Source organism: Genypterus blacodes, unplaced genomic scaffold (genome assembly GCF_046128005.1).
Source record: "Genypterus blacodes isolate CSIRO-AG114 ecotype Tasmania unplaced genomic scaffold, CSIRO-AGI_Gbla_v1 ptg000048l_1, whole genome shotgun sequence".
Lineage (NCBI taxonomy): Eukaryota > Metazoa > Chordata > Actinopteri > Ophidiiformes > Ophidiidae > Genypterus > Genypterus blacodes.
The window spans coordinates 3185121-3208178 of record NW_027466861.1 but is presented as its reverse complement, the minus strand read 5'-3'; the positions used below and the strand labels follow the sequence as shown (position 1 = coordinate 3208178).

The following is a 23058-nucleotide window of genomic DNA, read 5'->3' as shown; positions in this document are numbered from 1 at the left end:
ATCATTGTGAAGCCTTGGATACACTGCTTCTCCTCTCTTTAGTGAACACTGGATGGAGTGAGAAGAGAGTGCCTTCATCACACTCTTATGCCAGGCTGGGGGCTGAATGTTTCCCTGCATCTGTTTGTGTCACTTCATTAAAGGATCCGACACACAGGCACACACGTAGCTCCATGTTCTGCTCCCTTCTACTGGCACCGCTGGGAGCTGTTGAAATCTAAATTGTATGCAAATTGCTCTGTGTGTGTGTGTGTGTTTGCTGGAGAGGGAGAGAGGGATTGTCTTCTTGTGAAGGGGGTGAGGGGGGGGGGAAAGCAGCGTGTGGGAGACTCGTCCAAACAGCGAGCGGCTCTCTAACGGAACATATTAGATTTCTGGGCCCATGGGTGCTCTCTGCCATTGTTGAAGACGATCTCTACAACCTTGTTGTTATTGCTGTGGGAATAGAACACAGAGGTTTACCCCCAAAACAGCCACCTGTTTGTAGGCTGCACTACGCACACACACGCCAACAAAATGGTGTGGAGCACTTACCGTCTGTACTCTCGACGCCCCCGAGTTTGGAAAAAAAAAGAAGCACAATAACAGATCTGCCTCAATGTGCGTTTTGCGTGGCAGCTGTATACACACACTTGCATCAATAAAAAGGGTGTGTCTCTTGGCTTTTTGAAATGCAACCAGATGAAAGAGGGTCTCCATACAAAGACGAGCACGCTGTGAGGAAGACAGAAAGATGAGCGGCAGATACGATTCTGCTGAATATTCTCTGTTCAGGACCAAAACATGTTTGTCTGCTTGTCTTTTATTTGGTGTGTTTCTGAGGTTAAAGTGAATAACTCAAATCTGCACTTATGCATAAACAGGATCAATGTGTGTTTGTAGGTTGTAGTTCTCTGCTCAGCCTTCCAGGGGGCAGTGTAGAGCGGACTACACATCTGCAGGGCACTTCACTCTGGGAAGCCTTTGATCAAAATAATGCACTTGACAGCTTCAAGTAAAGCTCTCTGTGTGTGTGTGTGTGTGTGTCTGTGTGTGTGTGTGTGTGTGTGTCTTTGAAGGTCGGCGGAGGACTCGGAGGGGAACAGGGACATCTGCAGTGAGATCCTCCAGATGAAAGCTCTGGAGAGGCTCACTTCCACGGTCAGTGTGTAACTCTCTGTCGGCACACAGATGCTTGACAAATGTCACAGTAGGCGGTTCAGACGTGAAGATGTTGTGACTTTCCTCCAACAGGTACAAAATGAGTTAGCAGCTGCCCTGGCACGCAAGACTCGCAAAGCTTGTAAGTGTGCATCTATTGTTTACAAAGAAATGTCCTCTGATGAATGAAAGGCAAGCTGTCAGTCTGATCTGTGGTTGCTTGTGATTGGTTGCAGTATCAGAGCAGGACTCTGAGATGGCGGAGACCACCCACCAGGAGCCTCGCACGCCCAGCGAGGAGAGCAGCCCGGTAACACACACACACACACACACACACAAACACACATATACTGTAGAGTACATACACAATCACGTTTTAGTGCTCCCAACCCCTCTCTGAATCATTTGAGCACCTGTGTTTATGTTTTTCCCTGCGTGATCCATCTGTACCAAAGCGCACACTCAGACTAAAATGGGCTCATAATAACATCAGTGAATTAAGCAGATTAACTAAATAGCTTTGCATTAAGGAAATTACAGCGCTCCAGCCTGATGCCAGCGTGGATCTGTTGTGTCAGGACAGGATTTTGGCAAAATACAGAAGTTCAAATACCCACAGCACTTTAGCAGCTTGGCCCCGCCGTCCAAAATGTTACTAAAATGGATGCAAATGGTTTTTTTATTTTACTCCGATGCGTGCTAGCTGTGCGGCTGTCAACCTTTTGAAAAACCGCCGGGCCGGCCGCAGGAGTAGGGAGCCGTTAAAGCATCAGAGGAAACACTGTGAGGCGTTTTTGACATATGGCACAGCTGGAGCACGATGATAAACAAAGGGATGCGACCTGGATTATGCTTTATGATAATTAAAATATGCCTTTATGTGCTCCAATTCATACTGCCTCTGTAATAGCAGATGAAAGGTCACTGAGTGCAAATGTGTGCGTGCGCGTGCGATGCATGTTTAAGTAGCAAACGAGGTCTGAATGGCGATAGGATGGAGCGACCTCGTCTCTCTGTACAGCAGAAGCCTCTTTCTCTCCATCAATTATGGATTCTGTCATCACAGCAGAGCGATAAAAACATGGGGACGCGTTCAATAACGTATTATGAAAGGCGCAACCATCCAGCTGTGCTTTAACATTCGTTTAAATTGAGATTATAAGGTCATTCGGAACAGTTTAGTATTGGCCACTCTGCATTTCTGCCTCCTTATTTGAGCTTTTAGGGGGGGAAATGTAGAATATAGTGTTAAGGTTATTCGCAAAACTGATGCAGGTGTTTATTTGTTTAAAGCAAAACCAAACACACTCCTCTAATACACTCTCCACTGCAGCGAGTACTGTTAGACTGCTCGGGTGTGTGTGTGTTGGAGAGAGAGAGAGAGAAGGAGACATACACACAGAGGGGGGTTATCTTGGTGTGTTCTGTGTCTAGGACAGGAAGCTGAAAACAGGTTTACAGGAAGCAACAAGGGACAGGCTCTGATACTGTGGTCTGTGTGTGTGTGTCTGTGTGTGTGTGTGTGTGTACGTGGCTATTTTACAAGATAAGAGTTTGGAATTGGGGGTGTTTTCCTAGTAAACAAGTTGAAGCGTGGGATTCTGCCATTTTAGTGTGTGTGTGTGTGTGTGTGTGTGTGTGTGTTTGTGTGTGTGTGTGTGTGTGTGTGTGTGTGTGCCACTCTCTGCTGGAGCATGGCACCGTGGGATAGTGGAGCTCGCAGGAAGAGTCGCTCACCCCTCGACCAATCAAAACACTTCCCTCTCTCTACCAAGGAAAAATAAACAGACCGAGCTACAAGCCACTGATGATACCGTGGAGTAGCAGCACCCTGGGGAGCACACACACACACACACACACACACACACACACACACACACACACACACACGGTCTATCTGAGGACAGCCATTAGTTTTAATATCCCACAGATCATTTAACATTTATAGCTCTCTGCCTCTCTTTATTTTTATGTTTCTGCTTCTCTCTTCTCTCCCCACTGTTGTTGTTTTCCCTTCCCCTCTCTTTAGACGTCACTCCTTCATGTATATATATATAACAGTATAGGTATGATCTGTGTATACCTCCACTTCCATGTCCCTCACTCCAGTGACAGAGGGGAGGAGACATGCAGACTCCACACACACACACACACACCCTGTTTCAGACACACCCACACCCACTCCCGCCCACTTACACTACTAATCACACACACTCTCCCCGGGCTGATCCCCTGACACAGAGCGGCGGCCAGACAGTGATGAGGATGACTGATGAAGCGGATGACAGAGATTAATAGAGAGAGAGAGAGAGAGGGATAGAGAGAGAGAGACACATGGACATGTTTTGGGATCATACTCAAACTGATTTCTCTCTGACGTTTGCGTGTGTGTGTGTGCTGTGACCTCCCTCACACATTTGATCAGTGCCTTTAACCCCTTCTAAGCGTTGCCCGCCATGTCTTGGGACTGCGGTTTGAGATACGTGTTCATGCCTCCCGTGTTGCAGCTGGGCGGGGTGTGTGCGCTGAGGAGCGGCGGCGTTGGCGGCGGCGTAGGAGGAAGAGGAGGAAGAGGAGGAGGCATGGGGACGGTGTGCGGCCGAGAGGAGCTGACCAGCCGGCTGGGACTGGAGGCCGTTCAGCGGCTGGCCAAAGACGGCTGTCGACTGCTGCAGAACCACAACTACAGGCTGCCCGACCGGAACCAAACAGTGAGTAGACAGATGTATTGGAAGGTCATTGATGTATCACCAATAGTGAAAGAGCCGGTGATGTTATTCTATGGACAGGTCGGTCTGTCACCATATAATCTGCCCAGCGAGTTGCGGCTATATGGTTAGAGTGAGTAAAGGGCAACGTAAGAGTCGGCGCCTTCTACTCATCCTTCATGGACGTCATCGTGCGGTGCGTGTTGTCGTCAGTTCGAAGCGCACACATGCACAAACACGCACACTTTCCCGGCTGTGTTAGTGCAAGGTTTGGGTCCCGGATTATGTGATTTAATCCTCATCACGATTATGATGGTTTGTGTTGTTGTGGGTCTGAAGGTACACACTCAAGGACACACACAAATATGTGTATGGCTGCGGATTGCTGCACATCATTTGCATACACATCTGGGACAACACATACTCTCACACACACACACACCTACACGCGCACACACACACACACAAGTCATCATCCCCCACTTTCCTCCATTCAGATCACTTTAAATTCAACAACCAGTCGTTCTCTGGCCCGTCTAATGTGGGTGTTAATAACGGCTTAGTGCGATGTGATGTCACCATTTTTATAGTCAGTCAAGTGGGCTGCGTGCTGCGTGTGTGGGTTGACTTCATCTATGTGTGTGTGTGTAGCTAAGGCTTGTGTGGGAGCTTGTGTGTGTGTTCGTGCGCTGCGGCAGACTGACTCAGTGTGTGCGCACATAATGAGCGGGGTGTTTAGAGGAGCGTCGCACCGTATAATCCCACTGTACACCTGAGGGCAGGAAACCAAGCGAACGCAGCCAGTTCACCGTGATGATAACATGATGTGTGTGTGTGTGAGTGTGTGAGTATGTGTGTGTGTCAGCAGCTTGGTGAGTCTGGCTAAAGGACCTGTTTGCAGGAAGTTCATACGACTTCACTTTCATTCCTCGCACAGAGTGAGAACATGACGGACACGGACGAGTGATGAAGCCTTCCTTGTTGTTCTCACTCCTTTTCCTTTCCTTTCCTTTCCTTTCCTTTCCTTTCCTTTCCTTTCCTTTCCTTTCCTTTCCTTTCCTTTCCTTTCCTTTCCTTTCCTTTCCTTATTGCTTCACGTATCAGTCGTCACTTGATTCATATGGAGCATGAAAGAGAAGCAAAAAGGACCTGGCAGGCTCTACAAGTGTGTAGGAGGCTCATGTTAATCTGACGCCTGTAGCAGCAAAGCTCTCCATGCATGTAAAAAGATGTTTAACATTTATTTTATGCTAATCTGGACCCTGAGAACTCTCTCTCTCTCGCTCTCTCTCGCTCTCTCTCTCTCTCTCTCTCTCTCTCTCTCTACTGGGTTGTCATTTCATCTTTTTCCCTATGACAGAGGAGCTATGACAAACCGCTCTGTTTCCATGGTGATATAATTTGTGTGTCGGTGCAGTGCGTCTCTGCCTTCTTTTCAATTCACACACACACACATAAACATGTGCTCTTCGACATGTGATTCAACCAGGAGAGGCGGCTGCAGGAGCTTAACCTGTGCAAAGGATTAGTCAAGGTCACAGCGTGTATGTCCATCACACACACACACACACACACACACACACACACACACACACACACAGTTATATAACTTGCATGCCCATGGAATGTGTTATGCTTCATATGTGTATATACGCACTCACATACTGTAAAGTTTCTCACACACACACAGACTCACACAGACTCACACAGACTCTTAGGTCATCAGTGCAGTGTGTGCATTGCCGACCCAGAAGGCATTGTGTTTTTTGTCTGTTATTTGTAGGAATCAGGCGCAGAGCTATAATAACACAGATATGGGTCTGTCACTGTCGACATACACACACACACGCACACACACGCACACGCACACGCACACGCACACGGACACATGCACTGGTAGGAAAGGGAAGGGAACAGAGAGTGCTTCCTTTTGGGTTTCCATGAGGCCCACCTTTCCTCTTTACGTCATGTTGTGTGTGTGTGTGTGTGTGTGTGTGTATTACATAAAGAGAGCGTGAGACAGGACCTTGTGTCATGTGCGGTCATATGGTCACAAAGATCCGCTCATTTTTCTTGTGAGCTGTTGTTTTGTGTCAGTGTGTGTGTGTGTGTGTGTGAGTGTGTGTGTGTGTGTGTCAGTGTTATGTCCTTGTGAGGGAAGCGGGACATGCAAATGCTGGGTTACGTCCTCTCAAGCGTGGCGCTCACTCAGAAGACAAGAAGCGTCAGATAGAGAGAGATAGACCGGTGTCTATGACCGGTGTGTATGACCTTGGTGAAGGGAAGAACGAGGGACATGCTGACGGAGGAGGAGGAGGAGGAGGAGACGGTGATGGAGGGAAGGGTAGGGACAGGACGGGACAGTACAGGAAGGGACGGGTGGAGTGAGGACACACAGATGGCTGAATTGAAGGAAGGGGATGGGAACACATGGAAGGAAAGGAACAGACACACCTGTCAGCGGAGGTCAAGTGTCCTGACCTGGGCGACCTCCACGCCGCATCTCTCTCTCACTCTCTCGCTCTCTCCTGTACTCGCCCGTCTCCCCCCTGTGTCCCTACCTCCCTCCCTCCGTCTCGCCGTCTTTCATCTTGCTTTCTTTTCTCCCTCGCCTGTTGCATAACTTCACGCCCTCCACCTCATCAAGCCCTCCAGTGTTTGTGTTCTCGTGATGTTCTCAGACTGAAGTAGTTTGTTTTTTTCTGTTTGATCTAAAGTCTTCAACAAGTGTGTGTGTGTGTGTCTGTGTGTGTTCTCTATGTGCATATATAGCTTAAAATGCATAGTGTGTGTAAGTATTTGGTTTTGGCTCAGATTTGGATCAGATTTGTCGTGTTTTTCTTGGCATCTTTGTAAAGTGTGTGTGTGTGTGTGTGTGTGTGGCAGATCAACCATGTGCCACCAGGAATGCAGCTCAGTAATTCCCCCGGAGGAGCAGCTTTGTTTGTACAGTAGTTGTGATTTGTTACATAATCTCTCTCTCTTCTTTTCTTTGATGAGTGTAGTTTAGGGCGCTTTGCCTCTATTGGCCGGTCGAGAGGGGAGAGAAACAGGAAGTGCGATTTGATCTCCAGCCTCAAATGTAATAATATATGTGTGTGTATACCGTGTGATAATGTGCAGTAACTGAGTTGTTTACATCGTGAGACCTCTTTATTTCTATCACTGGGGAGTTGACACACACACACACACGTTCACCTGAGTGATCTGCTGACCTCAGTGCTGTGAACATCTGTGTTATCCTCCAAAAGACAGTGAGTCACAAAGCATGTCTCACACATTCACACACACACCCACACACACACACACACTGTTTTGTCTGACGCGAGCATATCTCACCTGCTGTCTCTCAGGTATCAGACAGACTTTCATCAGTCAGAGTGTGTGTGTGTGTGTGTGTGTGTGTGTGTGTGTGTGTGTGTGTGTGTCTGCCTATTGATCTGGTTATGGCTGGCTTTTTTTTTTTTATCTTTAGAAGTGTTAAAAAACAGATTGATTATTGACTTTGGTGTGTAAAATGTTCATTGTGTGTGTGTGTGTGCGATGGCATCTCTGTCCCTCTGGCTGCGACACACACTGAGCACTGAGCAGGTGCAGGAGCGTCTCTGCTCCTTTATCTCTCCTCCTCCTCCTCCTGTCTTGCTCCTTTGATCTGCCTCTCCTCTCTCCTGTCCTCGGGCTGCTTCTTATTCCGCTCCTTTGTCCATCTGGAACCGTGTCCCCATTGCACACTGTCACCTCAGGAGTGTGTGTGTGTGTCTGTGTGTGTGTGTGTTTCTGAGGCACACATCAAGTTGCTGTTGTGTTTTAGACCAGGAGATTATTTCATCAAGTCTCAGCCTGCATCACAAGGCCCTTTTATGCAACACTTCCCTGTGTCAGCACCAACAGGGACACACACAAACACACACACACATCCCTGTTCACTCCCTTGTGTTTCCCTTAATGTCCTCGTCCATGTCTCCTCCTAATATCCCGTCTCCCCCTGTCTCTCTCTCTCTTTCTCAGGAGGTGGTCGGGAGGGTGTGTCTGAAGGAAAGAGGACGGGATGTTTTGGTTTTGCAGAGAGTGACGTCATCTGTGACATCGCCATCCGACCGCCCCTCTCCTACATCATCAGGGGGCGGAGCCAGAGAGGACGACTGCGACAAGAGGTCAGCCCCGCCTCCTTAACCATAACAGGCCCAAAATCAAGTAGCTATAGGATATAATTATCGGTTTCCTCTCTGCCTCGTCATGCCAAGTTGCAACTACCCACTCTTGCACGTCCATGCAAGAAAATCTGTGGCACTGCCAACTTTCCTGTGTGTGTGTGTGTGTGTGTGTGTGTGTGTCAGAGACAATGTATGCTTTAGCCTCTGGCGACGAGCCGGAGGAATAGAATGGCTGCCTTGTTTTGCACAGAGCGAGCAACAAAGACGGCAGCAAGACTGGTTCATTTCCTTCTACATATGTATGCATTTACTGTTTTGCCTGAGTGTGTGTGTGTGTGTGTGTTTGTGTGTTGAGTGCACACGTGTATTTCCTCAAAGTTTCTGTCTTTGTGTTGTGTATGTGCTCTTTGTGTGTAATGGAGTTCAGTTTCTAAGACTGAACACAATGCAGGGAGTGTCAGTGACAGGCAGGTGTGTGTATGTGTCTGTGTGTGTGTGTGTGTGTGTGTGTATGTGTGTGTGTGTGTCTTCAGTAGCAGTAGGATCCCTCCCAGTACTAGGAGCTGTCAGACAGAAGGTTTTACTTTCAGAAGCTGTTAGTTGACGGGGGGAGTCAGACGGGCAGTTAACCCCGGAGCAGAGCATGTTCTTGGGCTAGTTAGAGGTCAGATGAGGGCCGGTGCTATGAGGATGACCTCCAAACTAGCTACACTTGCACAGGCTGAGGAAAACATTGATGATGATGATGACGATGATGACGATGAAGATGATGATGACGATGATGAAGATGGCCGCGGTTCAGAAATCTGTACGTTTGACGTCCCCTCTTTACGCTACATCGACGAGGAGGATGACGAGGAGGCGACCAGGGGAGGGAGGGTTAGAGGAGCGTGGGACGGAAGGGAGCGTTCTTTTGTCCGCAGTGAGGAAGACTCTCGTGCCTCTTCCTCCTACAGGTACGTGGTGGTGTCGGGAACGCCGCTGAAGATTCTGGAGCACCTGCTGAGCGATCTGCGGCTGGACGACCAGAGAGGGGCGCCAGAGAGCAGGGAGAGCGGTGAGTCACGCAGAACGCTAGCAGATCAGATCCCGTTACAAAGTCCCTCTGGCCAAACTAGACTTAAGTTAAGTTAAGTGTAATTATAATGCAAATACTTGTGACGCTTAAGTCAAATCAACATTAGCAACTAACTGACTTTTACTCCACTCAAACTCTTCTGAAGGGGGTATTTTCCTTGTAGCAAAGTCATTATTGAACATAATATCTTAACCTCTTCACTACATTTACTACACGGCTGCATACGCGTTCAAAACAAGCAATGAATGAACATGTTACATCTACTCCAGCACAGTGAAATGATGTCTTTGTCAAACCTTTGTCCGTATGTCTGTCTCTGTCTCTTTGTAAAATATCCTTTATGTCCTTTGAGTCACGTCAAAGGCAAAGTTCTCTGCTTTAAACACGTGCGATCATGTCCGTGCAAATTCACTTTGAACGCAGACACGTTCTCATCCTAAAAACCCCACACACACAAACACACATCGTCCAATCACGTATTCCGCAACGAAAGCGCACAAATACCAAAACTGAGCCGCGCCGCACCTCACTCGTTATCCCGAGGAATGTCTCGTTCAACCCAACGCAAGTCCCGACGCATCCCGCCATCCCACCCGTCTCTTCCCTTCCACCCCTGAAGCATTCAGACCCCAGCAGGGACGCCCTTCCTCTCGACTGTGTCGACAGCCGCGTGTGTGTTTGCGGCCACGTGAGTCAGCCTTTCCCTCCCGACGACGTCCAGGTGTGTGTGCTCAGCTGTGTCGGAGAGGTTAAACGCTATAATGACTTATTTAAACGATTCCCTCAGGGGGGGCGAGGGGAGGGCACAGACATTCCAGTCTGCTGCCAACTGCCAAATCTCATTTCCAGTTTCCTCAAACAACTCTCTGCTCTGTTTTGCCTCTTGTGTCACAGCACATGTGTCCAATCACTGAAAGTCCACCTTTAAGTCAGTCTGTTGGTTCAGTGCCAGGAGGGACGTGGGCGCGGTTGAGGCGATGAGACGACTGTTTTGTTGTAAACGCACAAACGAAACGTGATAACCACTAAATTTAGTAGTGTCACGTTTCTTTTATCTGTTGTATCTGTTACCATGCTGATGTTTGAGCTCCCCGTGTGAGTCAGGATCTTTATTATGTGTCGTCTGGGGTTGTTGGTTCTTCATTTATAAACCGTTTCCCTCCTCCGTCGCTCTGCTGGAGGAGGATTTGGGAGCAGAGTAGAACATTTGTCGTGTCGCCGCCGGTTTCCATCTTTCTGTTGCCGTGTGCTACATCTGTTGGCAAATCTGTCTCTCTCCTGTGACTGTGGCCTTTGCATACAATGGGACTATTTTTCTCATCGGTGACTCTGATCTCGAAACACACACACACACACACACACATATACACACACACAGACAATAGGGCTTGTTTTTTCTCGCTCTAAGCTTGTAATTGGATATAAATTGATTCTAAATTCATATATTGTATTTGGACTCTTCCAACACGCGTGGGACGTTTGTCACCATTGTGTGGACTTAAAGTATAGAGTAAAATAATATCCAAGGGGGATTTAATCATCAGGACAGACAGGATTAGTTGCAGTTTTCCCTGAGAAAAAGAAATAAAGCTCAACTTTAAGTCCCAACCTGTGGTTCTTAGAACTCGCTTGCGGCCGTTTCCAAGACAAGGCCTCTTTATGCATCGGCTCCTCGGCAACGCCACATCCCGGCGCCCGGCGGGGGAGCCATCTCGCATCTCGAGCCGCAGGAAGCGAATGAAGAAAGAGGGTAGGGATGAATGCAGGGAGGAGCCCAGGAAATAAAGGACGGAGAGGCAGAGAGAGAGAGAGAGAGAGAGAGAGAGAGAGAGAGAGAGAGAGAGAGAGAGAACTGAGATGGTCTTTGTGGCGGGAGGCCGCATGATGTTTATTCAGGCTCTCTCTCTTTTACTACAGCTCAGGGTGATTTTAAGAAGCAGGAGAAGAAGATCAAAAGTGTGTGTGTGTGTGTGTTCAGGGACCCACTGGGGTGGCACTGCATGTTGAACAGGCTTGAACATGCTCCCACAGAGAGAGAGAGTGATTACCCCAACCACCCCTCCCCACGTACACAAACAAACACACGCAAAAGAACATTATTACAATTAGTTCAGCAAACACTCACACACACACACACACACACACACACACACATGCATTCTCTCTCACTGCCTTTCCCTCTCCCTTAAAAGAGATAAAGTCCCCAAGGTCATATCTGAATGAGTTATTCATCAGGGCGCTGTGTGTGTGTGTGTGCAGTACAGTGTGTGTGTGTGTGTGTGTGTGTGTGTGTGTGTGTGTGTGTGTGTGTGTGTGTCTGGCTTTATCCGTGCCAGCGGGCGAACGCAGAGGGCATATGCTGAAGATGAAAATGGATATTTATCATCAGCAGGGCAAGCGTAGGAGGGGAGAGAGAGGCGAGGGGAAAATGTAACCGCTGAGAAGGAGAAAATGAAAGAAGGGAGGAGGAAGAGGAGGGGTGTGGATAGAGAGAGAGAGAGAGAGAGCGGGCGGGCGAAGGAGAGGGAGAGCGGCACCACGTCCACGGGCCGAAGGGAAGCGGAAGGTGAAACGTTTGGAGAGTAAGAAGTGGAGTCCTGAGTGTCTGCCGTCATGACGAGTTTGTGTTTTTATGACTAAAGAGGAAGACGAGTCCATCAAATATTAACGCCTGAGCTCTGTCCTCTATTATTGATTCCTCCGCTCTCTGCCCGGCACACGCAGGCAGTATTTGGGTCGAGCATTCTCGCGGGGAAGAAAGTTCGGATCCCACACAGGCGCTCGAGCGCACACACACACACACACACACACACACACACACACACACACACACACACACACACACACACACACACACACACCTCACCAAAGGCCGCCTCGCACCACCAACAACGGCTCATTACCCATCTGCCACCGGGACTGTTTATATTCGGTTCTTACTCGTTGAACACCTGCCGAGTGGGACACACAAACCCTCCTCAGGCTCTCTCCTTCACACACACACACACACACACACTCACACAGCTTGTTTCACTCTTTGAGTTTCTTTGGTTTGTGAGTGTACGAATGAAAGCTCTTCTGTGTTCCAGAGATGCTGTTGGACGACTTCCTGTTGACCTACCTGGTGTTCATGTCCACCAATGACCTCTGTCAGGCACTGCTTGGCCAATATCCTTTACTGGCAAACACAGACACACACCTCCACATTCACACCATCTCTCTTGGCCTCCCGTCGTTGATCCCTTGACCCGTCCCACCTATAGCAGCACGCGGTGCCGGGGCCAGGAGGAAGGCAAGGACACCCTCTTCAGGAAGCGGAAGGTGCTGCAGCTGGTGTCCCACTGGAGCCGACTGTACAAGGACTTCCTGAAAGAAGAGGAGCACATGAGGAGCTTCATGAAGGTATGAAGGTCCCTTCCATCCTCACACCACAGGTTTGAACCGGTTGCGTCAAACCATGACGTCAACAAACGCATGGTGACGCGCGATTCACACACACGCTCACCCATCGCTTGTCCCCCGGTAACCCCGGCGGCTCCGCTTGCTCCGAGATAGGTCGCCATGGAAACCAAAGTCCAAAGGGTTGGCGTGGGTATAAGCTTATATGGAGTGCGTAACCCAGGTGATAGTTGCCTAGTAACAGAGGAGCGAGAGGGGAACTGGAATGGGTGTATAGCGGGTCAATGACGGTGATAAGCGAGTGTGTGTATCATAGTTATTTGCCTGGTGTGTATTTCTATCTCCTGAGCTTTCCCACTCCTTACTAATGCTCTACCACACACACATACACACACACACACACACACACACACACACACACACACACACACACACACACACACACACACACACACACACTGTGCCCGATCACATACTGAAAGCCTGTAATCTGAGTGTATAGTGTTTTGTTGTCATGTAATCTAACCACGTACATGTTGTTGATAGAAATCGTCCTCATGGCTGCAGCTGGATCTCATTTTGTCTGCCGTTCCTTTCGGAGTGCGCCCGTCCATTAAATGAATTCCGCAGAGATCCAGCCTTAATGGAAAATGACACGGTCGGCGGCGTATGAAATCTGGCTGACTCGGCTTTGCCTCCCGCGGGCCCGGTGACCTCAAAAGGTCATTCCAGGCAAAAACAAAATGATAGTTTATTGATCACATTTAGTGGCTTGGTTTTGTTTAGGTGCCTGTGTTTTTGCTTCAGGGCGATTTGCTCGCACGTTAGAGGCAGAACGAGGTGATCAGCGGAGGGAACAAAGACAGACGCTTTGAATGTTATCGCCGAGGCCAGATAGCAGCGCTCAGCCGTCGCTATTATTTCATCCGCCTCCCGTCTCTCCCTCAGACGCTGTACAGGTGTGTGTTAGAGGATCTGTACGAGTTCCCCACCCTGGAGAGAGACCTGAAGGAGTTCCAGAAGCTCCTACGCCGCAGACAGTAAGTGTGTGTGTGTCAGTGTGTGTCTTGTGCGCAACATTTGAGACGGTGTGTGTGTGTTTGACATAGACATACATGCGACCCACCTCACTGTTCTGTCTGTGTGTGTGTGTGTGTGTGTCTTGCAGCACAGTGGATGACTGCCCTCCAAACCAAAAGGTGAGCTTGAGGAAAAGGGGGTTGGGTGGGATCAGGCAGTGTGTTTACATCCGACTCACACAGATCCATCATTTGCTGAATATACACGACTCATCACTAAATCTCATCATAATCTGCTTCATTAAATCTATTGACAGTCACGTAATCTTGCACACACACTCGCATCTGCTGCTTCCTGCGAGTGTGACAGACGCTTTGGAGAACAAAGTGAAGTTTTAACATGTATGCAAATTGGTTCTGTTATACACAACATCAAATATTAAAAGGTACACAGATAGTGTTTCTACAAGCTAACCAAAGTGCCTAATGGGAAAAACAAATTTGCATATATGTAAATGAGTCCTGCATGTTTGAGTTACTTTATCTAAACTGTGTGAAACGGGGGATTAGAAATGAAACTCTGACAACTGTGATCATTTCAGTAAGATGTGATGCTTCTATCAGTGCAGTGCAGCAGCCTGTGTAGCATGTGTGTGTGTGTGTGTGTGTGTGTGTGTGTGTGTGTACTAGTGAAAGCTACTCATTTAAAGTCCTCAGCATATGAAGCTGCTGAGTACTGAGAGCTGTAAAGGCGCTGATACAGATAATACAGACTGTATCACTGCACCATTATATCCAGTTCACTATAAATAACAGCCTTATGAATCTCCTTCTTCCTCTTCTCTCTCTCTCTCTCTCTCGCTCTCTCTCTCTCTCTCTCTCTCGCCGTCCTCAGAGTAAACAAATGTATCAGCAGTTGAGTTTGAAGGAAAACAGTTTGCAAAACAGAAGTCCATCGAGTGAGACTAGAGAGGGTGAGTAACACACACACACACACACACACACACACACACACACACACACACACACACACACACATCCCATGATACAGTGTCTAAATCCTGCCCGCATGTGTCTCTCAGTTATCTGCTGCGTGCATGTGAGCACCGACTCCTACCTGAGTGTGCACACACACCCGTCGCTGGAGGCCCACGAGCTGCTTAGGATTGTGGGTGTGAAGCTGGAGAAAGCAGAGGATGAGATGGTGCTCGCCGTGGTCTCACAAACCGGAGGTACAGAGGGTTACAACAAACACATGAAAATGTACACAATGATGTGACAAAACTGGACTTATGCTCTGATTCTAATCATCTCTCTCTCTGTCTTCGTCTCCATCACTGAAGAGCGCCGGGTGTTGCAGCCCAGTGACTGTGTGTATTCAGAGTCTCTGACCCCACAGGGGAAGCTCGTGGCTTGTCGCAGCCGGGACCTGACTGAAGTCCTGGTACGCTCTCTTCTAACCTTCCCCTGTATTGCACATAGCAGCAGATACAAAACAAAGATGCAAGTTTGCAGGTTACGAGCAAATGGCAACCTCTCAAAAATGATTATTTGGATGTTTTGCCTCGGTGCTGTCCTCCCCGGCTAAATCGGGAAATGGATATTCCAATACGCACGCATATTTCCACGCCCTCCAAACAAGGTAGTGAGAGCCCCAGGCCAGGTGATTTACTCTGAGCTGTGACTCTATGGGAGAGAAAGAGTCTGAGTCGCAATTATTGGATGGAAGGGAAAATGCTGTGTCAGGGCAACGGAGCGCTGGAGCTTCAGTTATGAATCCATATATATTGCAATAATTGCCATTTTAGAAACTAATACCACTATGTCTTATTCAAATGCTTGGCAGGCTTCTGCATTCTACAGTTTGGAAGTGTGTGTTCCCCCGGTCTTACCCACACACCACCACTGATATAGCGACCTGTAACTAGAGCTGCACAGAGCCATTGTGTCGTGGAAATCACCGCTCTCCTCACAGCACTGGATTTCATAGTCATTGTGTGTGTGTGTGTGTCTGTTGTATGTGTGTGTAGCCTTCTTTTACAGACAGCGCTGAGCTAAGCAGGAGGCCAGTGCGGCTCCTCAGCATCAACACCTGGGACGTGGCAGCTGCTCTCACACACCTGGACTGGAGCCTCTTCAAATCCATCCATGAGGTATATACACACACACACACACACACACACAGGCCCACACATTCACGCAGAGCAGCTGCTGCAGCCGACGCAGAGATGGTGAAGCTAGAGCACAAAGCAGGAGACTGACGCTGCATCTTTACCTGCGTGTGACATCGTTAAAGTGTTACGCAGAGTCCAAATGAGAGCAGTGACATTGTTTCTTTGGAAGTAGGAGCGTTTTCTGTAGATATTTGGCTTTGACTCAGCGGCCCGTTGTAGTCGGTAGAATGGAACACGATACAAGTTTAATTAGGCTCAAATATGTTCACTGTTGCCTCAGAAAGCCTTTTCCTGCGACATTTTACCCTGAAACGTACATTTGTGCCTTCTGCGTCTTGTGTGACGTTGCCCCATAACATGAAGTAGCTGAGGGAGAGTTGTGGAGATAACCATGCAGTGGAGAAAGAAAGAAACATCCATCCTGACATCCATCTTTGTTTGACTCCCATCATGCAGCAGGAGCTGGTGTACTACACCCTCAGCCGCGCTCCCGGCTCCCACCACACGGCGGCGCTGTCTGTGCTGCTGCAGCGCTGTAACGAGGTGCAGCAGTGGGTGATGTCTGAGGTGCTCATGTGTGTGTCGCTCAACAAGAGAGTGCAGCTGCTCAAAAAGTTCATCAAGATTGCAGCTCAGTAAGAACACACACACACACACGCACACACGCACGTACACACACTGAAGTATACAAGAATTCAGTGGATTTATAATTTGAGTGTGTGTGTGTGTGTGTGTGTAGCTGTAAAGCCCAGCGGAACCTGAACTCTGCCTTTGCAATCATCATGGGTCTCAACACAGCCGCTGTCAGCCGGCTCAACCAAACCTGGGAGGTAAGTCTGTGTGTGTTTGTGTGTGTGTGTGTGACAGCATTCAATTCAGTGTATTCCAATGTAGTTTGCTTTGTAATCTAACTGTTACCACACACTTTTTTCCAGAAATGTCCAGGGAAGTTCAAGAAGCTCTTCTCAGAGTTGGAGCTCATCACGGTGAGACACACCAACGTCCTCGTTTGCTCACCAGCCTTTCCCCCTTCTCTTCTTCTTCTCTTTCCCCTCGGTTCTGTCTTTCTTCTTTATCTCGGTCCTCCCCCTTCTAACAGTTTTCCCTCTCCCCGCTTATCCCCCTTAGGATCCGTCCCTGAACCACAAAGCCTACAGAGAAGCCTTCAAGAGGATGAAGCCTCCCAAAATCCCTTTCATGCCTCTCCTGCTGAAAGGTATCTTCACACACACAAAAGCCTTGTGGTGGCTCGCTGTGATGTTCAAGCGATCTCTTCTTCTCTTCCACACACACACACACATGTTATTGTACTGCTGAACCAATCCCTCACACACACACACCTCTCCACCTGTCTGCAGATATCACATTTATCCACGAGGGGAATAAGACGTTTCACGACAACCTGGTCAACTTTGAGAAGCTGGTGAGTCGACTCGACCCTGAATCGCGGCGGCGTCACAGAAGTGCTGTAATGAAACGCAAACCTTACATGCGTGTGTCTGACCCTTCTCTTCTTCTGCCCACAGCACATGATTGCAGACACCGTGCGGATGATTCGCCACTGTCAAAGCGACCAACCAGGTGAGTTCCCATAGGCGTTTCTGCCTCACTCTCCGGCGTAAACACCGCAGCTCCAGCAGGTTCATGATGTGACATAATGCGCTTTGATTGACCACTCGGGGCGTTTATCATTTATAACAAGTTTACGTTTGAAACCTTAAGTCTGCCCGTATCCATTCATACAGGCCACGCCCATTCACGTTTCCGTCTACGGTCAACCGGTGGAGTTTTACACCATGTGGGCCAAGCCGGATAAAAGTGCCGCCTTTGTTTTCTGATGCTCTATTCCGGTTTGACATCCTTCGCTGCCAAATTGTAGGGGGCGTGGCGTGTATGCATGAATGAATGAGTCTGCTACACATGCAACCACATCATTGTGTGTGTGTGTCCCCCCCCCCCCCCCCCACACACACACCATTGTACCTGTGCCTTTGTTTTCACGTGCACTCCAGCCGAAGCCTTCATTCATTATACCAGGATAAACTCACTGAACCTGTCGCGCAGGTGTAGCATCTCCAGTTGACTTTGGTTTGTGTTTGTGTTTGGATCTTACTGCCATCTGCAGGCGAGTCGGCACACTGCACCCGTACCTGAATCTCTCTCTGAGTCTCTCCCACTCAGTTTTCACTCACAGTTTCTAAGCAACCATTTCCAGAGTCTTCTGCTCTTTACACGTAGCCATAATACTGCCTGTGTGTGTGTGTGTGTGTGTGTTTCTCTAATAAACGGTGTTACTAATCTGCGCCTTTATTTTTACATCTGTCTCTTAGGAAACGAGGTGATCGGAGGCGACGGCGCCGAGGTGAGGCCGAGCGTTCACTACCTGCACATTATCGACAATCAGCAGACGCTGTTCGAGCTGTCGCACAAACTGGAGCCGCGCGCCTGAACACACACACACGCACACACACCAACAATAGACAAAGCACAGTAGAAAATGCCAGCACTGAATATACGTGACATGGACGACGCTTTGTACTGCGAAATGTCACACACACACATAAACACACACACACTCACACAAACACACACACACACACAAAATCCCACTTCTAACACTAGTGCCAAGTGGACAATAAGGTGGCGTGTGTATTAAGGTGACCCCTGAACCTGAAGGACACAGAGCTGCACTCTGCCTCTGCCCCGCTGTGGCCCATGAAGGCATCACAACACGTTTAAAAACAAACACAAACCCCTCCCGAGACGTCTACAGACACTTTGCACCGCGAGAGAGAGAGAGTGAAGGAGATTGTAATTAGTTTGTACAGTATCTATTGGACTGAATATGCTCTTGATTTTGTTCCTGTGATGAGATTTTGGTTATTTATTAGCCTGTTCAGCAGGTGGAATGTTTATTTCTGTCGACCTCTCGCCGCCCCTCTGGAGATCAACCAGGACTTGCCAGCCTCTTCATCATGTCCGCTCATAAACCCTCTCCCCCCCCCTCCCACTCATATTTCTTCCACACACTCCTACCCAGCAGCTCCTGCGCCGTGACATGTCCAGTATAACACGTGACAGTTATTTATGTATTTTGTGTTTGTGCTTATGTTTTATTTATTCTGGGTCATTTTCCAGTGAACGTTGTCGTAATTCTCGTAGCTGCCAATACTGAAGCAGCAGCAGCAGCACCGCCGCTCACACTGTACGTACGCCTTTTCACCTTTCTCTCACCGCGGATGTCTATGGCCAAAAGTGTCCTGTCCTCCCGTGTTTGAAAGGTTTGACGCTGTGCTTTAATTTTCCAGACACCGCACCTCATGGTATATGTTCATGAATACTGAATCCTGATTGGTTTGTCCCTTCTCCCCTTCTAAGCAGTCTTGTTTATGTAAATGATGCTTCTTTGCTCGGTGTATTACCGACCTATGGACCTATTTTTCAGTGCCAAACACCACAAAGAGTCACGACGCATGGGTGTGGAGATCTTGAGTTGTTGAGGAATCTGTGAATGTTTGCACTCGAGTCGTAGCGTTTGATTTCCTGCGCTGAGCCGCGTGATGAAGCCGCCGCTCCGTCACGTACAGCATGTCTGACTCCCGGCAGAGATGCTTTCTGATATTTCCCATGACTGATTCCAGGGGTTTCTGTGTGTGTCACGGTATCCCGCTCATCCTGGGGGGGTTGCCATGGAAACACAGTCCCAGCATAGACTTTTTGCCTTTGTTTTTAAAATCCTCGATGGTGTAATTAATATGTTGACAGAGACGAGTCAAAGCACTGCGGAGTACTCCACAGTGTCGTGTGTCACCTAAGGAGGTTCTTACACTGCTAATGCATTCTTATTGACTGAAAAGATGAAACGGCAAACAGAAGCGATCCCGTCAGTGTGAACAGGCACAAGCTTTGGGCAGAACGATGGAAGCACTGGGTTCACAGGTTTCACCGACAAAGATGCTGCCATATTATGAACTGAGGTCACTTGTAATCACGTGTGTGTCTCAGCCTCACGTTGACAGAGGACGATATCCAACCAGACAAGATCTCTTCTGATGCGGTCTGTGCGGTGAGAACATCTATTTGTTATTCAAATGGTTGAGCGACATGCCTGCATCATTGAGTCCGGTGCTCTCTGATGTAAAAGGATGCAGCTCAGAGTTTGCATCGGTCTGTTCCGGCCCGGCTGGTAACTTTAGAGCTCAGAGTCAGGGAGACGATGCAAAGGGCGAGAGGCCAAACTGTCCTTTTAGCAGCGCATGGTTGGTTTTGTGTGGATACGTCTGTGCCACAAGTATTTTATGTTTTTATATTTCAAGGCAGAGAGCCACAGAGCTGCAGCTGTCAATCACACTGGGACTCTGTCGTCCAAACTGAGTTAGTGCCAACAGCATTTCTGGTTTCAACAATACCGATGTTATTGGTCGCCCGAGTCCTCTAGATGTCGCTAACGCTCCCTGGACTTTCCCTGTGGACACCGAGCAGATACACAGCTCTGTGGTCTCGGTTAGTTTGCAGAAAATTCAAACTCTTAATGAACTCTTAACTCTTGAGCCGCTGGCTGCTTCAAATGATGAGGGGTCATGTCATTTCTAAGCAAAGACACATGTAACACTTGAGATTCTTGCGTTGGAAGAGATATTCAGATATAGATCAAGCATCCAGTGTGATAGGAATAACCTCGACTTCCCTTTAAGACTCTTGAGAATCCAGGTCAATGATTTCACTCCTGTAAGAATTGATCAGTCAGAGCTGTGGTTTGTTCATATTCAGTGCCATCATGCTTACATTAACCTGTAATAAGACACACTCATGCACTTCTGGTCAATGTGTTAAAAGAGCTGAATAACTGTGCTATAAGTTATTTATTCCAATATTGTTTATTTGTGTATTCCGGAATGGCAAAATGTTTCTGTTTCTGTTTCTGTTGAGATTTCCAACAATAACAGAACTCTGTACTTGAGAGTAGGAGAGCAGCAATGCTAGAGATGAATGAGCAGTACTTATTTTTGGCCACTTGGCGGCACAAGAAGCTTGTGTCAACGCGACGATGGCCCTGATGGAGAGGAGATAGACAGATGAGGGATGAGTGTCTACTTAACGTTTCAATGGCCACAGTCACCACAATGTAAAGTTCTGTTTTTAGATTAATGTTGTTTAAACATGTTTGCATGATAGAACAAAGAACACGAGTTCACAATGCAAGCGAGGACACGTTGAAGGCTTTTGTAATATTGTTGAAGTGTAAATATATGCATATGTTTGGTATGTTGTTATTTATCTGTTGTAAATGGAAAAAAAAAAAAAAGAAGACCACAAAGCAATATGTCTCCCCTCGTGTCCCCGCAGCCCTCACACGGTTGAAGCCACTCGTCTTTTCTAAAGCAGCGTTTTACTATGTCCAAATTTTACCGAAAATCAATAAATTATAGGTTTTATGTGAAATCTCCATGTGGACTTTGCTTTTTTTCCAGTCATGAACTCATTCTTTCCACATGTTTCTGACCAATTGCATCACACAAACGATGCAAACGCCCTCTTCAAAGCAGATATAAACAACCCCAACCTGTTGTCCGTCGTTAGAAAGCTCTCGCTCCTACTCAAAGGTGCAGATCAGCTCCATCTAACACATCATCACCTCGTCCTGCTCTCCACTCAGTCCAGGATGCTCTGGTTCCTCTGCCTGATAGCTTTGGCTCTGGGTGATGTGCCTCCTCCGGCTCTTCTCCCAGATGATGCTGAGGCGGTGCTAGAGCGCGGCACCTGTCCCCCGTTCTGGATCAACTTCGCCGGCCACTGCTACAAGTTCATCGCCACAAAGAAGAACTGGGCTGATGCAGAGCTCTTCTGCGTCTCCGATACGGCCAACCTGGTGTCTGTCCACAATTCAGAGGAGTTCGCCTTCGTCCAGCGCCTGATCGCGAACACTGACCCCAGTAGAAGCCCGAGCTGGATTGGACTCACTGACAAACACAAGCAAGGAGCGTGGATGTGGTCTGATGGGTCTCCAGTCGACTATACCGATTGGAACAGTGGAGAGCCAAACCATCTGGGTGATGAACGTTGTACGCACACAATGTGGGGGGCAGAAAAGAAATGGAATGACAAACTGTGTTCAGAGACATATTCTTTTGTCTGCAAACATCGCAATGGGACCCTTTGCCGCTAATGGTTGTCTTTGAGTCATGACTGACATTCTGTTTGTCAAAATAAAATTGATTACACCTCAACTTTGTGAGTTTACATGTGTTTACGATGATTTACTGGTTAGATTGGACATTGATTTCATTGAGCACAAAATATCAATGACATATAAAAATATGTATGTAGAATATGAGTGTCCAATATGAGAATTTACTAGAAACAACAATAACAAATATATTATAAATCCCAACGCATTTCCACCTGCATGGAATTAAATGAGAAAAGTGTGCACGTCCTACTGTGTGTGTGTTTGTGTGTGTGTGTGTGTGTGTCTGTGTGTGTAGGTACAGCACGACTACAACTGCTGACTTTTTATAACCAGAAGTGAATGCTGCTCCTTTCCCAGCAGGATGTTTTCTATATCAAATCAAGCGTATCAGTATTGCTCAATACCATATCTAATGTCTCTCTGGGCTTTACACTTTACACGCCCACAGCAGCACACGGCTCCCGAACTTAGCCCAGAGCTCAGTGAAGACCTGGAAAAACTCCCAAAAACCTTCACCTGATGTCCACTTACTTGTACGTGCATGGATTGTGCTCACACACTGACACATTAAGGGTGTGATGGATGTGCTGTGGACTCTTTCATGAAGAGCAAAGCACATGATGGAGAGGAAAGAGCCAAGACAAAGTTTGATAGAGGTTAAAATGGGAATGATGCCCATCGTTCCCTCACTTCTCCTTTGCTTGTCTGTAGAAGTCTTATTGTAATGCTTCTGTCTGATTCAGCATGTTAACTTTTCCCATGTTGAAATGCATCAGACCTTCATTATAAAGATACAATTGAGTATGCGTGTTTCATTTATATTCATATCAAATTGATTGATGTGTATTTCACAGGATAGATACATAGAAATCACAAATTAAAGAATGTAATACCTGTTGATGTCCAAAAGTAATATTACATTTTTTATTTGAACTACATCATAAATATGAACCATCCCATAATCAATGATGAGGCAGTGGGGAGGTCAAAGGTCAACACCTCTGTATTAATGCCCACTGTGTTGGAATTACATATTAACACAGATTGGACAAAACTCCAGTCAGACAGATAAAGAGGCAAATCAATCAGACTGTCTCTTTGATCCGCCTGTGCATCAAATCCTGCTCTTCTGTCGGTTTTCTACAGATACAGAAGATTACTTTTGTACCTGTGGTTAAGCAGATCCACTAGTGACT

General features: G+C 47.7%; 1 protein-coding gene across 1 annotated transcript in view; it reads left to right on the top strand.

The window, feature by feature from the left end:
• rapgef5a (Rap guanine nucleotide exchange factor (GEF) 5a) overlaps positions 1–21429 on the top strand; it is a 29940-nt gene extending 8511 nt beyond the window's left edge. The window contains exons 6-26 of the mRNA XM_076149786.1: positions 1059–1140; positions 1234–1282; positions 1377–1450; positions 3648–3851; positions 7857–8002; positions 8959–9059; positions 12170–12248; positions 12338–12482; positions 13428–13519; positions 13648–13678; positions 14394–14472; positions 14581–14730; positions 14842–14942; positions 15529–15651; positions 16129–16307; positions 16412–16502; positions 16608–16658; positions 16801–16888; positions 17031–17095; positions 17199–17253; positions 18003–21429. Of these exons, the coding sequence (XP_076005901.1) occupies positions 1059–1140; positions 1234–1282; positions 1377–1450; positions 3648–3851; positions 7857–8002; positions 8959–9059; positions 12170–12248; positions 12338–12482; positions 13428–13519; positions 13648–13678; positions 14394–14472; positions 14581–14730; positions 14842–14942; positions 15529–15651; positions 16129–16307; positions 16412–16502; positions 16608–16658; positions 16801–16888; positions 17031–17095; positions 17199–17253; positions 18003–18121 (2104 nt within the window). The 3' untranslated portion in view covers positions 18122–21429. The remainder of the gene's footprint in view (positions 1–1058; positions 1141–1233; positions 1283–1376; positions 1451–3647; positions 3852–7856; positions 8003–8958; positions 9060–12169; positions 12249–12337; positions 12483–13427; positions 13520–13647; positions 13679–14393; positions 14473–14580; positions 14731–14841; positions 14943–15528; positions 15652–16128; positions 16308–16411; positions 16503–16607; positions 16659–16800; positions 16889–17030; positions 17096–17198; positions 17254–18002) is intronic.
• Positions 21430–23058: the final 1629 nt, after the last annotated feature.